Consider the following 15,648-nt stretch of genomic DNA (forward strand, 5'->3'; position numbering starts at 1 on the left):
GTGATAAGGCATTTGTCCCACTGGTTTCCTGGTCACTGTCCTCAGTGAGAGCCTCCTTATGTCCTGAGGCAACCCACAAACAACCCCCTACCCAATCCTAAACATATTTGCTCTGGAGATGCCACATGCAAAGAACAGGCACATCTCAGCTTTAAGAAGTGTGGTGCTGACTCCTCTGCATGATAGAATTGATCAGAGCATGTGTACTCTCAAAAAGAATGTTTCATTATACATTTCTCCTTGATGGATTTCTTCTTCTTCAGCTTTCAATTATTCATGATTTTAGATAAGTGAACATCTGTAACTGTGCAGATGCTGTTCTGGTGAATAAGTAGTGTTTCTTGATAAGCAAACACCTTTTAGTATCAACAGCCAGTGAGGGAATCTGATCCCTGGTTTACCTAATGGCTGATCTAGAGGTGCATCAGACATGACTGTGGCTCACTGTGTGTCACTGCTGTGGATCAGAGAAACAAGGACTCAGTTTACAGCAGAACAGAAGATGTTCTGTGCACTGCAGTGGTTTCCTGTGCAAAGAGAGCCACAGAGCACAGCCGTGCCCTGAAACAGGGTGCTCCTTCTCATGGTTTTAGGATAGTCAGTGCTGTTCACTTGCAGCTCTCTGAGAGCTGTGGGAGAGATGAAGGCTCAGGGATGGTACTTGTATCTACCAGAATGTGCAGTGTTAAGGAAGCTCCCTGGATGGAAGCTTCCACTCCCTGAAATAATAACCTTGAGACCCTGAGTACCTCTTGGGTTTAACCAGCTAAGAATTGCTGAAAGGGAGAACACCTGCTCATTATAAGCACATCTAACTCAAGTATCTGTCTTATTATATTTGCTAAGTGTTCTTCCTAAATACCAGACAGCCTATGAAAAATGCCACAATTCACAACAGCAGCATACTGGGCCTCTTTGATGAATTTAATCCCTCTTAACTGTTGTGCTGCTTCTCAACTGATACAATTTCTTATCCAAAAATTATCTTGTATGAAGATTTGTTTTCCCCTTAAAATAGCATATATTTCAGCTAAATCTTAAGTTCTTACACTTTGCTGTCATCAAAGGCTCTTTGGTAAGTTTGCAAGGGGAAAAAAAATAATTAGCTGTGATGTCCTGGTCACCACACAGAAAGCTAAACCAAAATTCTCTGTTCTGCTGTAAATAGATTGCTTGAAATATAAAGAGGGTGTTGGGATTACAGCTCCTCTGACAAATCAACAAAATCATAGTCCTTCAAAGGGCAGTGTTAGATTTAGCACAGGATATGTTAATTTGTGATTTTCTAAAATTAGGTTTTTAACCTTTCTTATTGCACATCCTATAGTAACCATTAGGATCTTCCTGAGTCATATACCCTTCCACCATACCCTGGCAGAATTGTTGCATCATTTCTGAATTGCCTTGGATTTTCTTTCTGTTCTTCTTCAGGAGCAGTGAGGGTATCTTGGAAGACAATTATGATTTTCAAGTCCCTGCAAAGAAATATGCTGCTTTTTTATGTGGCTGCAATAAGGCAGGACTTAGTTATCACATTAAAAGAAAAGACCTTTCTCTCTCTGTGTGAGAGTGGCAATTTCTTAATTGCACTGAAGTAACTATGTAGCTGTACAAAACTATACTTTGGCCAAATTTTACTTCACTAAAAGTATTTTTCATGCTCTGTAGTAACTGAAGTGCTGCAGTTGAGTGATGCTCTTCGGGATGACATCCTGCCTGAACTTGGAGTTCGATTTGAAGATCATGAAGGTACCCAGTTATCTCCTGAAAATTTGTAGGATCTGTTTTTATAATCCTGATGTTTTCCTAAGAAGTGGGAAAACAAATTTAGAATAATTCAGTAAACTCAAGTATTGCAGAGCTATGGCATATCATATGTGCACCATATATATATGTTATATATATATATGTATATGTATAATATGTACTATATATAATAGCACATAATATGTATATGTATATGTATAATATGTACTATATATAATAGCACATAATATGTATCGTGTATAATAGTGTATATATATTAATATATATTAATATATATTATAGAGCTGTATATTGGAATACATGTACAGAATAAAAAAACATACATTGCAATATTTTTCACCTTTTTCTGTAGCACCTAATTTCTTAGTCACTTTTGAGTAGCCACTGAGTTGTATTTGCATTTAGCATGCAAAAATAAAACAATTATCACAGGATGAATACATTTATCTTTGGCTAATCAAGAAATTAATCCATCTCTTTTTGCTTCTTCAGGACTTCCAACTGTGGTTAAATTAGTGGATAAGGACACATTATTGAAAGAAAGAGAAGAAAAGAAAAAGGTAATTATTTTAAGCATCCTATATTTTTAAAATTGAAAGTAATGTGTAAGCTATGGATGTTTTTACATTTCTTTGATAATTCATAAGAAAAATCATAGACTAGCAACACAGAAGATGACATAAGAGAATTGATACAAAAAATTTAAGTGTGTTGGAAAAAAACAATTTTTTGAAACAGCTTCTTGAAAACTTTGTATGGGACCTAGTGAATACCTCAAAGATTTTTTATTTCATTGCTTTTTAAGATCTTCATATAATAAGGCATGTTCAATATTGTATTCAAACTGTCTTAGCTTCTCATTGGAATTTTTCTTCCAGAGAGATAATTCAGACTTCTTTTGTTTGTACAAATGAAGTCAACATTTTCCATAGAACTAATCTGTATTCATCTGATAGGCGAGGAAAAAATGTACTGGCTAAATCTTAATTAATATAGTATGGATTAGTGAGATACTCAGGATGTGGGGACAAGAATTCATGTTGCTCTGTAAAGCTTGTGAATTTAAATTCACATGCACAAGGTCGGTACAGATCCCCTGCTTTAGGCACTTCCTAGTATTAATATTTGACTTTGTAATATTTAAAAATAACACTTCATATGTCCATCTTCAGTTTTACCAAATAATAAAATTCTATCATGACTAGAAATCTATGAAAGACTTTCCAACATTTCTCCTTCCATGTTGATGTTTTTTAGAAAAGGGAGAAGTAATTTTAGTCAATTCCAGATGTTTTCATCAGAGTGACGTTTGAAGGCAATTTGTTTAATGCTGCTGGGTAGGAACTGCAGCCAGAGTCCCTTTTCCCTGGCAACAGCATTATGTTCAGTTCTGGCAGAACACTTAGAGAACTGACAGGTCTCTCCCAGGCAAGTGCAAGATGGGATTTTTAGCAAGTTGGCTAAATTTAGGTAGTTGTTTCCCTAGGAACATCAAGTGATACAACTGCTGCTTGAGGAACTGTGATATCTTCACATTTTGAGGCAAGAGCTTAAAATATCATTGAAATACAGTCTTTTTTAAAAGTCATTTGCAAAACAGTTTTCCCCCTAAAATGATAGGACAATTTATTTTAGGTATTCTATTATAGGTATCCATTTTGCATGCAAAATGCATTCTGAACAGTTAGAACTGGTTTAACTGTGAATAAAAGCAAAAGAAATCAAAGTCATACAGTGGGAAGTATCAGACAATCCTAATTATAAGGCATGGTGGGTTTGCTGCAGGTCATGCTGCCAGTTCTGTCTGTAATTAGATATCCAGGGGAGCTGGCTCAGGTTTGTAGAAAACAACCAAATGGAATAGTGCCTTACCTTTTACTCACTAATACTGCCTCTCACAGATAGAAGAAGAGAAAAAAAGGAAGAAAGAAGAAGCAGCCAGGAAAAAACAACAGCAGGAAGTAAGTAACCTCATTTTGAAGGAAAGTGTAGGCAGCAGTGGTCACGTGCAGGAAGGACCATTAGAACACAGGCTCTCTGCCCAGCCTTGACCAGGTCTCCATTGCTTTTTTTTTTGTTTACAATTTCCTGCTCAGAATGCCTTTGGCTTGCAGTTCAGGCTTGGAATTTCAATTCTGATAGAGAAGCCATTTTTGAAAACACAATTAAAGCCTGCAAAAACTTATTACGGAAGAACTTGTAGCACTTAAATTTCAGTCTATAAATAGTATTACCTAGTTGACAAAGTAGCATCTTAGATGCTTGTTAGTGTTAGAGATGATTTTGCTTGTGTTGTTTATTATTTTATTCCCTTTCTATTATCATAGGTATATGTGAAAGGGTTTCTTTTTCTCCTTTTTTTTTCTTTTTCTCTGTAAGAAATCCCCTGTTCCTTATGATTGAGCAGAGAAATGTTTTATCTCTGTGATTGAAATTCACATAGCTCAAAGATTTTGGGCTTTGGACGGGGAGTGGAGAGAGGAGATCAACTCATAAGAAAAAATATTGTTTGCCATGCTGATGATTTTAACAGTACAGGAAGTACATTCCTGTGTTATAAGAGGACGAAAACTTTTAGAGAGCACCACATACAAAAATAAAACAAGATAAATAGCATTTATCAGCCACAAATTCCAAGTACCTTTTTTCATTTTTTAATAAAGGTTATTCCCCGGCATAGGGCAAAAATTACATGGAAAAGATTCTGAGATGTGCTTGTTTACAGACAAGGGAGAGTTCAGTTTGTTTTCAGTGCAGTTACTGCATCTGATTCTTCTGTGACCTGCATTAAAACCTTAGCTTGTCAACAAGAAACTTGGGAAAGGTGGTTCCCCTTTGCAGTGAGTTAATTGCTGAATATGTTTATGATAGCAGCTATTCACTTTGTGTTGACTAAAGAACCAAGTTAGCTAGACTCAGATGTAGTTTTTGGAGTTTATAAGCAAATTATTTTGAGTTTCTGCAATGTATCTGTTTTATAAAGTGGTTCTCTACAGGTTTAAACAGTTTTTCCCTCAGACAAGCACTGCTAAACCTACTGAGTTGTTCCTCACTCCAGGCTTCTTTTCACATAATAAACAATTATGAATTGAATGTTCCTTGATTTTGAAATTATAATGTACGTTTCCTTTTACATATGTGACAGGTTGTCAGTAATTAACTGTGATGTTAATGCATGTTTTATATTACAGGCAGCAAAACTGGAAAAAATGAAGATTCCACCACATGAAATGTTTAAATTGGAACTTGACAAATATTCCATGTTTGATGAAAATGTAAGAGACTTCTCTTCTTATAGGGAGAGGTTTTCCTCCCCCAGTTGTGCATACTTATTTGTACATGTTTATAGCAATCTTGTTCCAAACCTCCAGGGCACTGCTATTATTGTAGCAAGAAGAGGGAATGAGAGAAGGAAAATGTGATATATGAATTTTATTGTGCACTGGGGAGCAAGGTTTCTGTTAGCCATCATTTCAAGGGTGTTTTCATTCTACAGTCCTTTGTACATTCATTTTACATTTCCTTTGGCTCCCCTTACTGCAAAGCAAAATACATATTGTGGGTAGGAATGTGTATGATGTTCATTCACAGACTTACTACTCTGGTGCAAGGCAGGGTATTCATTTGCAAGTACAAACTCCCCAGCTCTTCCAGAACTGATATTTTTGGAGAGGTCCTGTGTTCCCTGTTCCCTTGTGCCCACTGTTTTGCTCTCTCCTGGCAAAGGCTCTCTGAAGGGGCTGTATGCGTAACTTTGCTCTTGATTGTTCCCCTTGGAGATAAAAGGGTTACTTGGAAAACATAAAGCACTGTTTCTTCACTTCTACTTCATTTGGGTCATTGATCCTGCTTCTGCCTCTCCCTTTCACCTACACAAATTCAAGTCATGGGGACAAGTCAGAATGGAGAGGATAAATACTGGAAAATACCCCTACAAGGCAAGGAGAATGTCCATAAAAATGCTGATCATACTTTCTCCATCAAGAATATAAATATGTTACTGCTTTTGCTTTAAGCCTTGAATTCAATCTGCTAGTATGATTAAAATATTATTTTAACCATCTGTTCAGGAATTAGTCATTATTCTCTTAACTAAAACCACCTAGAAGTTAGTGGTCTAAGCTTCCCTTACATGGTTCAGGACAGAAGATAAATACACCCTTATGCCTCTTATTTTGCTAGGAAAGGAACATTCAGAAATAGTCAAAGTTAGCTGTCAAACTTCTGGATGACTAAAATTAGTCAAGATACACCCCTTCCTGACAGCCTGTCATTATGACATTATCTCCCTATCTTATTAAAACATGATTCCATAGAGAACAAAAGCAGTCCAAGAACTTATCTTAAATACTCTTTTTTTTTTTTACTCTTTTTCCCTCTTTATATTTCAGGGATTTCCCACCCATGATACCGAAGGCAAAGAACTTAGCAAAGGACAAATTAAGAAACTAAAGAAACTTTATGAAACCCAAGAAAAGCTACACAAGGAGTATCTACAAATGGTTCAGAATGGAAGTGCAAATTGAAAACAACAGGACTTTTTATGTAGAAGGCGAGTGCTGGGTTCCCATTGAAGAAGTGAGCATATACTGCTGCTTAAATTTCTGTTTACACTTTCTATTATGTGCAAAGTCAAATTCCTGTTTACGTGGGTTAATAATGTCATCTGGAAATGTAATAAAAATCTATCATTAAAAAAAAAAAGACAACATGTAAGAAGTTTCTTCTCAATGATAGCAAATGTGGTTGCCAGTTCTGTTTGTGAAGGTGCTGCTCAGTCAGCAAATCCACATAAGGATTCTTGTTCATTCTAGCTGTTCAGGCTTTGGTTAATTTGTCCTGCATACTGATCTCTATCTAATACCCCATGTTACAGTCAGAAAAAGTATTGCTAAAAGGGAGCTGAGTAATTTGCCCCACAGTAAGAACAGTATTTTCCAGATGACTTTAGTATCTTTACATAAGCAGGAAAAGTGGGTAGTTCCACTATGATACTCATTCTAGCTGCTGTTATTAAAAACACTCACAGGTATACCCAGAACTCTTTGCATAGTAGAAGTTAACAGTCCCTTTGTTGAAAAAGGGAGCAGATCATCAACCTGCAATTGCAGTCAAGTGGGTAAGTACAAGGCAATGCACCTGCATTGAACCAACAGCTGGGAGAGACATGAAGGGCTGGTGGCAGAGGTGGTGTGTCCTTGGAGCTATCCCTTCAAGGAAACAGGAGCCCTGCCAAAGTACCTGATTACCCAAAGTACTCAGTCCCTAATTACCAGTTCAGAGCCATGCCATGGGGAATTAACAGAGGGTTTCCTACTGATATACAGTTTGTGGATTGATTTGTAGCTGGGGAATATAGCTAGGCATTGCCCTGTAGTCAAGACTGATGTTTTTAACATGATGATTTAACCCTGAGATAAAAGCCTTTCTGATGTAGTATGATCACACTATACTGCAGGGAGAGTTCTTCATTGCCTAACAATGCATTTCACTGGCAGAAGCTACTAAATGAACTAAAGTTCATGAAATCCTAAAAAATATCTCACCTACTTCACAGCTGCACAGAACAGCCAAGTGTCTGATTTGCAGAACTATATTCATTCAGTATTCTCAAGGTGACCTGCAGAAATTCATACTGTGACACCTCTGTTTTCTCAACTCCTAAGTTCATGCTACAGTGATCAGGCTATGTTTCTTTTCGTAATTAAGACTTAAAACATCTTTGCTTTTCCTTGATATTTTTATATTTATATTCCTCCTTCTGAGAAATGAACACATTATTTGGAGTAACAGAAAGGTCTAGTAGGGTTTTTTTCTAATTTGTCTGTATTTGCCTTTGAAAACATACATAATGTTAAGGTCAGTAAAGCAGATACATCTTGTGTACAGAAAATAAAATCTGTTGTGAAATACTTGTATGTGAACTTTTTGTAGTGGGGAAACTATTGAGCTTATTTTTATTCCACAACCATCTTTTTGAAATGTGGTTTGCAGGACTTTTCCTTTAGCTTGCTATTACTAATTTAACTAATTTTGCATTCAATATTTGATTGTTCTGCTAATTTCTAATCAATTTTATAAATGCATGTTTAAACTGCACAATGATACTTTAAGCAGCCAGCCATGGCCATTAGGGCACCTTCTCCATCCTGTGGTATGGGAAGAGGAAAGGTTCAATTACATTTTTTGCAGTATTTTAGATCCCAACTCCCTTTGGCCTTATCAGCTCATCATTTTCTTCCCAGCATGCTCCCTGAAGATGCATGTGCACTCAGGACATTTTTGAAGGATGCCTATACTGCTTCTGAAATTGCAGCTTAATGTCTAATAGTGCCAGGAATTTGAATACAGAAATTGTTTTCAGTGATCTGAGTCAGCACTTACTTAAAGTGAGTTAGTATTTAACTGTGGAGAAAATGCTGTTGATCCATGGCTGTCCTGGGCTGTAGTTTATGACATCTCCATGATAAAATCCTGGCTTTTGCCCTTACATTTTGGTTTTTTCTCTTCCTCCTATGTTTTTAGTAGAACCTAATCCAATTCCATTATTATATCAATATAAAAGAATGAGGTTTTTTTAAATGCCCTTTTTCTTTCCTAAATGCTTCATTTTCTTTCTGGGACAACTCTCCTTGCAGGGATCTTGGGAGCATTTCAGACTCACATTTTCCAAAGGTTATTTTCCTGTTTTTCTGTATGCTTCCCACATTCACACACTGCTTCCTCCCTCCCTTGGTATGTTTTTTGAAATTCAGCATGCATAAAATCCTGCTGAAGGAAAACTTGGTAGCAAACAAAGAATGCTGCAGCCAGGCTTGGATGCACACTGCTTCAGATGACTTTTCCAGTGTGGGTGTGCCAATTGATCTGTGGGATTACTGAATTGCACAGACAATGCCTATTCCCTGGCAATCCCTCAAGGTGGCACTTAATTGGATTCCTCTGCTCTTGCTTTGTGAGAGAGACCTGGCAAGCAGGAGAAGGGAATGCAACAGCAATGGGCTTCGGTGTCTTAGTCATCTGTCTCACTCAGCCAGGAAAAGGGAGTGGACAGACTACACAGTATTTAAATTTTTGGGGTTTTTTTTGGGGGGGGGGAGGGGGGTGGGTTTTTTGTGTTTGCTTTTTTTTAAAAGGTTGTGTATGCATATACACTCTCAGGGAAGACAGTCTGAAGTATGATTTCATAAGCATTATGAAAAATTATTAAAATCCTCATAGCAAAATCTTAGAATTTTAAAATATTTTAATTTTCTGGAACAGAGACCTCATCTTGCTCAGACAGCATGGAGCTTTTCATTTCCCACCTATCAAAGAATTTATTCAGAGATGGCAAGGGAAGATAAAAGAGTGGTGTTTCTGTTTTAAATTGCACCCTTGGCTGAAGCCCAAACTTGGCAGCAGCAAAATTTGTTTGTCTCTTGCTCAGAGTGTGCCTTTCAGCCTTTCTGATGTGAAAATTCCCATTAACGTCAAATGTGAATACTGCTCCACTCAGGAGAACAAATTCCTCCCATCACTCAGTTTGCTCAGATACTGGTAGAAAAAATCTGTGAATTGTTCAGTGTGAGCTTGATGCCACCAATCTTTTCAAAGACTTTCAACTGGTGAGTGCTGATTACCTTTATGGCACTCTCTTTGACCTGTTTATAACAACATTTTTATTTGCTGTCTCCTGTTACACAGAGGCTCTGGTACATTTTAAGTGTGCAAATAAGCAATTCGCTGTCACATAGAAGCTTAAAATGTAGAAAAATAAATGGAAGGTAAGTTGAAGCATTCTCAGCTGGTGGTAGTTGTTGGACCAACTTCAGCTGCCTCTTTATTACACAACTTCTACCACACAAATATGGGAAGAAATTTCACTCCACTCTGATTTCACAAGGCAATTTCTATATGTACCACATGCATATATACTTAACATGCCTTGAGACAGAACACATTAATTAAGAAGCACATCAGCTGCTTAGTGCCAAGGCTCTGCTTAGCAATGATCAAACTTCTTCCTCCCCTGCAGGAAAAGTCATTGACAGAGGAAATCTTATATCTCAGATGAGGCTGTGAATGTCTGGCATCTCACCCCGTGAGAGGAGTTTCCATTAATACCCACCCAAGGGCACAAGACACAGACAGTTTTAATGCCACTTACAGACCTCAGCCTAAGCTTGCTCTGCAGTGTCAAGTGCATCTGCTTGGCAGCTCTGGCACAATCCCTTCCCTCCTTGGTTCTCCCAGCTCTTGCATGTGAGGCTGGGTGCTTAAATCGAGCCAGGGTGATTCAGCAGATATCCCTGTGCAGCTCCCTGCAGGGGAGCAGCACCTGGCAGCAAGATGACTCCACAGCTTGGGCTCTTTCCACTGTCATGGAGTCTAGCACTGTGCTACAAGAGGTTAGACAGCAGTCAGCAAAAATCCCTCACTGACCATGGGAGAGTTAATGCCCTTGGAGACAGGCACTGAAAATCCAAAGGTTTAAGTGAAATGTGTGTCTACCTTGATAAACAAGCACAGAAAGGTGCAGTAGATCTCACACCTCCTCTGGTAGGAGACAAAGTCTGGAGGTTGTACTCAGCATCTGAGCAGCTGTTAACAAAATGGAGATTGACAGAAAAATCTTAAGAGAATACTTGATAGCTGTGAGCCAGCAGCAAGCACAGAAGTGTGGAGTAGGAATACCTTCAGATAAGCCCTTCTCTCAGAGTTCATTGTGCTCTTCTTTGGAGCACTGAGAATCAAGCATAGTCACTACCATGAATACATACCTGACCTTAAAAAGTCACTACTACGAATAAGGTCTCAAAATTATGGATTACTGGAAATACAAGGAAGCTGTTAACCTGCTGATGTTAGAAAAAGGACTTGTTTGGAAAAACAGGGAAAGGGAGCTGGAAGCAATGTAAAGAAGGGGGACATTCCACTGAACACATCCTCTGGACCACCAAAACTGCTTGTTTGTGCAACTGGCTATAACATTCCTGCAGTTCTTTCAAAATGATCTTTTTAATTACAGTATTGGTATCTAATTAAAGATTCCTTGGTTATGCCTGTAACTTAAATTCCTACTGTAAATTATTTAATCCAACATTAATATATTGACTAGTTGTTTTAAAGTATTGGTCTCATTGCTTCCAAACACTAGGTGTTATAGAAATCCAAGCTGCAGCCCTGGAGACAACATCTTAGAACAAGGGAGCTCCCTGAGAGGAGAAAAGGATTGGGGTTGTTTTTTTTGGTTTTTGGGTTTTTTTGTTGTTGTTGTTTTTTGTGGGTTTTTTGGTTGGGTTTTTCTTTTTTTGTTGGTTTTTTTTTGTTGTTGTTTTTTTTTTTTTTTTTGTTGGTTTTTTTTTTTTTTTTTTTTTTGAGTGAAATTTGAGTGAGATTGAGTGAAAGATGACTGAAACTCTGGAGGTGGCTCCTAGTGCTGAAATTGCACTGAAATTGCCCAATGCTCTCAGACTGCCATGCGCACAGAATGTGGGCTGTAGTGGGCTTTTCCTGGCTTCTCTACCAGGGAATTGTGTCTGAGCCGAAGATGGCACTGCCCTGACCGCCTTTGCTGTGGAGGAGCAGTAAGGCAGCAGCAGCAGCAGCAGAACATTTCTCATTTCCCAGGCCAGGCACGGTGCCTCAGAAACCGCCTGGATCCTCTCCCAGCATGGATCATCTCCATGACAAATGGCAGTTCCTGAGACGTGCAGGGATCTCATTGCTGACATGGTGGATAGCCCACCCAGCCGGAATGTTGTCATGGCTGTGTCCTTCTGAGGACAGGTCAGAGGTGGTGGAGATGCTCCGATTCTACCCAGGGGCAGAAGAATGAGCTGAGGGTTTCTGGTGACAATGAAGGGTGGCACTACTGTGAGTGCTTGGGACGGGCCCACAGCCTCAGGGTCACAGGCCCGGTTCTCCCGCGGGGCTGACATTGCTGGAGGAACAGCGGGGCCGGCACACAGAGCCCAGGAGGTTCCCGGGGTTCCCGGGGATAACTTTCCTCTGCAGGAGCCGGGCAGGAAAGGGGCGCTGCTGTCACTTTAAGGGCGCGGGCACGCGCCGTCCCCTGCGGCCCCGCCCCTCCCCGCATCACGCGCTCGCCTCGCGCGCGCCCGCGGCCCCGCGCGCCCCCCGCCCGCGCGCTCCAATTGGCCGAGCGCCGCACCGCCGAACAGTCAACATGGCCCGCGTGCGGCGTGGCGGCCGCGGCGCCGCCGGGGCCAATCGGCGGCGTCCTTGCTGAGGGAGGGGCCCGCCCCGCGGCCAATGGGACGCGCGTTTGTTAGCGGCGGCGCTGCCCGAGCGAGGAGGCTGCGAGGAGCCCGGCGGCGCTGCGGCCTCTGCGGCGTGAGGGGCGCGGGCAGGTGAGGGCGGGCGGCCCCGGGCCCCGCGCCCCGGGCACCCGGCGGGCACAGCGGACGGGTCGAGCCGGGCGCCGCCACCGCGGCGCGGCGCTGGGGGTTCGCTCAGGGCCCGCTCAGGGGCGGAGCACGGCGGCCACCGCAGCCGCGCGGCGCGGAGGGGATCGCGCCCGGCCTGCCGCGGTTCCATTTTAAGGGCGGCTCCAGAAGTTGGGGCCCACGGAACGGGTCCCGCGTTGCTCCGTGCCTGGGGCCGGGGAACGCGGGGGTTCCGGCCGCATGTATGGCCGCGCTGGCTGGCAGCGCGCCTGCCCTGTCCCCGCCCTCCCGGGGGAGCGGGGAGGAGGAGGGCGGCGGGGAGGGAGCGAGGGCTGCCGGGCTGAGCGCTGCCCCCGCCGCCCTGCTCGGCCTGAGGCAAGGCCTGCGCTGCTTGGCTGCGGTGCGGAGCTTTCGCCTGATCTCGGGCACGGTGCTGTGTTCCCGCAGCGCGGCCGGCGGTTCGGGGGCTCGGTTTTGCATTTGCGTTCCTTGTCTCACATGTGAGGGCCCGTTTGAGATTTTCTTTGATGCTGCGATTGTTTACTGCACACAATACTGGTGCCCGTAGGATTTATCAGATTCCCTTCCTGTAGCGTCTGCTCACGAGGCTTTCAAATAGAAAGGTAGCGCGAGTGTGGAATTACGGATGAAGCCGGAATTACTAGGAACATTTTTATGAGGTCATGTCTAAACAAAATAGTGTTCCTTTTACTAAACTTCGGAGGCGAGCTGAGTATTCCTCGTCTCCGGGGTTGTGGAACAGGTGAATGAGTTTCTTCCTCAAATAATTTTTCATGATTACTTCTTATCCCTACAAAAAGTATCCGGCTGTTTGTTTGTGGCTTCCCGCGGGGCTACAGCTCAGTGCCTCTGGAACGGAAGCTGTAACTTTCTCTTCTGATTTGTTGTAGTTACGGAAAACGCTTAACAGCTGTGGGCAGGAGTCTTCCTGTGAGTTCAGGAGCCCTTCAGTTTCCTGTTTTGTCCTTCGGTTGTGTTTAGAAGGTTTGTGCAAGGCAGGGAAGATTTATTCCGTGTACACTTCTATTTATGAGTACATCTTGCCAGTGTGTTGATTTTTTCCTTGAATTTGTGTCCTTTAGGATATTGTCCTTGTAATGAACTCTTCCTGTCCTGGTGTGCCTCCAGTTTACAGTCCTGCAGCTTTAAGGGATTGCTGGGGTGTGACATTTGTGCCAGACAAGGTGCAGCAGTAGCTGCCTTGTAGGACAGGGGCTTGATCTGATCTCCTCCATCCCCAAAGCTTCATCTGTGTGAGTCACTGGGATCAAGGAACTGCCCAGGAGAAATGAGGCACTAATTTGGCCTTTTAATGGTGGTGGCAGTAGTAATAATCGTTGTTACTTCCTTGGGTTCTGGTTGCTTTTTCCTGTCTTCATTGCCTGTAAAGTTGCTTGGAAAGCAATGGAGACAATGTCCACGAGGGCTTAGTGCTTTGGTACTGGCTTTTGTCAGCTGGTGTGTGCTGAGCTCTAGCTCTAAAATTACCTTTCCCCCCCTGGCAGTGGCCCTCAGCAGCTTGTCCCTAACAGTTTTGTTGGTGCCTCTGTGGCAGTGGAGTCAGTGCAAGGCAGCTGGAATGAAACTGGGAATCACAAGCTGTCTCCTAAGAAAGTTGCCTCTGATTATTTATTTATATACTTCTTTTTACTTTCCAGTTGCCAAAGACACAAGTCTAGGGGTGATACAAGACTTGAAGTATGTGTTTGCACCAGGGAATGGTGCCTTTTTCCTTTTTTCTTTTTTTTGTTCTTGCTTGTTCCTGGTGAGTGGCTTTTGTCAGAACATGCCCAGTTCATGCCTGTTCCAGTGGAGATAAATTCAGCTGCTATTCAAACATTGTTCCATGTTTTCCAAACACACATGAGGATCTTGAGGAGTAGTTCCCTGCAGGAAATAGAGCACAAACAGCTGAGCAGAAGAATTTTCATGTGGAGCAGAGTCTGTTCCATTAGCTGGGTTGCTGGGCCAAGGCTGGAAGTCACAAGCCCTGGAGGGTAACCCTTAAGTACTGCCAGTCTGCATTTTTAGTTGCCTTCTGTGCCTCCTCTAATAGAGACTGGCATCATATAACTTGTTGGCTGAACTCTCATATTGGGTCAGTTTGCTCTGTTTTACCTCTTTTATTGTATCTTTTTATCCCTGCCTTCTGTTGCTGTGGAAGGAAATGCTCATTTATGCTCCTTTTCTTCAGCTGTGACATTGTGAAGATCTGGTTTGCTCTAGCAGGTGGTTGCTGGCTTTGCCCCTTTCCCCTGGTGTTTAAGGCAAGAGGAAGTGTTTGGAGGTGAATCAGCCTGAGCTGGTGGAACACCTCCTCTGCCAGAAGCCCCTTTGTTTTGTTCTGGCCTGAGCCTGCAGGGTGGGTTCCAGGCTTGTATGGGAGATGGGAACAGCTTCCTGTGCAGTCATCTGGAGTGCCCTGTTAGTGCTGCTGAAAAGCAGCAGAGCTTTCAGCCCAGTGTGCAGTGGCTGTGCCAGGGCTGCCTTTGCAGCTGGGAGCAGCGCTCAGCGTTTTCCACACGGAAGGGTGTGTGCGATCCCGATCCCTGGGCTGCTCCCGTTGGCAGCAGCACTCAGGTTCTCCTTTGGTAGCCCTCTGTTGGAAGCTGGGCCTGGGATCAGCCCCTGTGGCCTTCAGAGAGCTGGAGAAAGCAGAGCTGTCAGCTCTGAGTGACTGAAGCTGCTTTTTGTTCTCAGTTTGACTCACAGACCAAGGTCTGCTTTTGTGAAAGTCTGGTGGTGGGAAACACCACCTGTGTTTCTATGGCAGGTAGTGATTATTGTGATTTGTGATCAGCTTTTTAAAGTGGGGGTAGAAACCCCAATCTCTGTTCCTGAAATACGTGTGCTGGGCTGGGCTATTTCACTCCAGAAAGGAAAGAACAGCAGAATAAGTTGGACAATCTGGCCCCCTCTGGTTTCTCAGGAGAACTAATTTAGATACTGGGGGCTGGGGTAGCTGTGCTAAACTTGGTTCCAGTCATTGTTAATAACGAGATTTTAACTTCTCTCTTGCCTCTTCATTTTCTGACTCCTGATAAATAAGGAGCAAATCTTAATACCAGGGATTCTCTCTTCCCTGTTGCTAGATAAAAAAACACCAAATAGAAGACAATTATTTAGCAAGAGAAGAGGTTTTGACAGTAGAGCAGCAGAAGCAGCTACTCACAAAAATAACCCTGATTAAGCAGACATGTGAAACATGTTTTTCTGCCTGGGTGACGAAAGAAAAAAGTCATTTGGAAGTTATTGTAATTAATTCATTTGAACTTTTGCTCAAGTGTGCTACATAGGCAGAGATTAAAAATTCATTATTTACTATGATGCTGTCAAGGAATTAGAAAATAATACATTTATGTCTTCTTCTTTGGCTTCTTTTTGATAGAATGCTGAGCTAATCTAGGAAACTGTAGCACTTACCTTCAGACTGAAAACCCATAATGGGGTAGAAATTCATTAGTATCTG

General features: G+C 42.2%; 2 protein-coding genes across 6 annotated transcripts in view; both read left to right on the forward strand.

Moving 5' to 3' along the window:
• The window catches only part of CARS1 (cysteinyl-tRNA synthetase 1), a 33,254-nt gene extending 25,594 nt beyond the window's left edge, over positions 1 to 7,660 (forward strand). For both annotated transcript variants that reach the window (XM_058806354.1, XM_058806355.1), the window contains exons 18-22: positions 1,669 to 1,749; positions 2,260 to 2,327; positions 3,669 to 3,728; positions 4,959 to 5,042; positions 6,159 to 7,660. In XM_058806354.1, coding sequence (XP_058662337.1) covers positions 1,669 to 1,749; positions 2,260 to 2,327; positions 3,669 to 3,728; positions 4,959 to 5,042; positions 6,159 to 6,293 — 428 coding nt within the window. In that variant the 3' untranslated portion in view covers positions 6,294 to 7,660. The remainder of the gene's footprint in view (positions 1 to 1,668; positions 1,750 to 2,259; positions 2,328 to 3,668; positions 3,729 to 4,958; positions 5,043 to 6,158) is intronic.
• A 4,282-nt stretch (positions 7,661 to 11,942) lies between these two features.
• Positions 11,943 to 15,648, forward strand: part of NAP1L4 (nucleosome assembly protein 1 like 4) — a 29,466-nt gene continuing 25,760 nt past the window's right edge. For 3 of the 4 annotated variants that reach the window (XR_009274826.1, XR_009274827.1, XM_058806442.1), the window contains exon 1: positions 11,943 to 12,122. The gene's annotated coding sequence lies outside the window, so the exon portion shown is untranslated. The remainder of the gene's footprint in view (positions 12,123 to 15,648) is intronic. The other variant, XM_058806443.1, reaches the window with a different exon arrangement.

Source organism: Ammospiza caudacuta, chromosome 6, assembly GCF_027887145.1.
Source record: "Ammospiza caudacuta isolate bAmmCau1 chromosome 6, bAmmCau1.pri, whole genome shotgun sequence".
NCBI lineage: Eukaryota > Metazoa > Chordata > Aves > Passeriformes > Passerellidae > Ammospiza > Ammospiza caudacuta.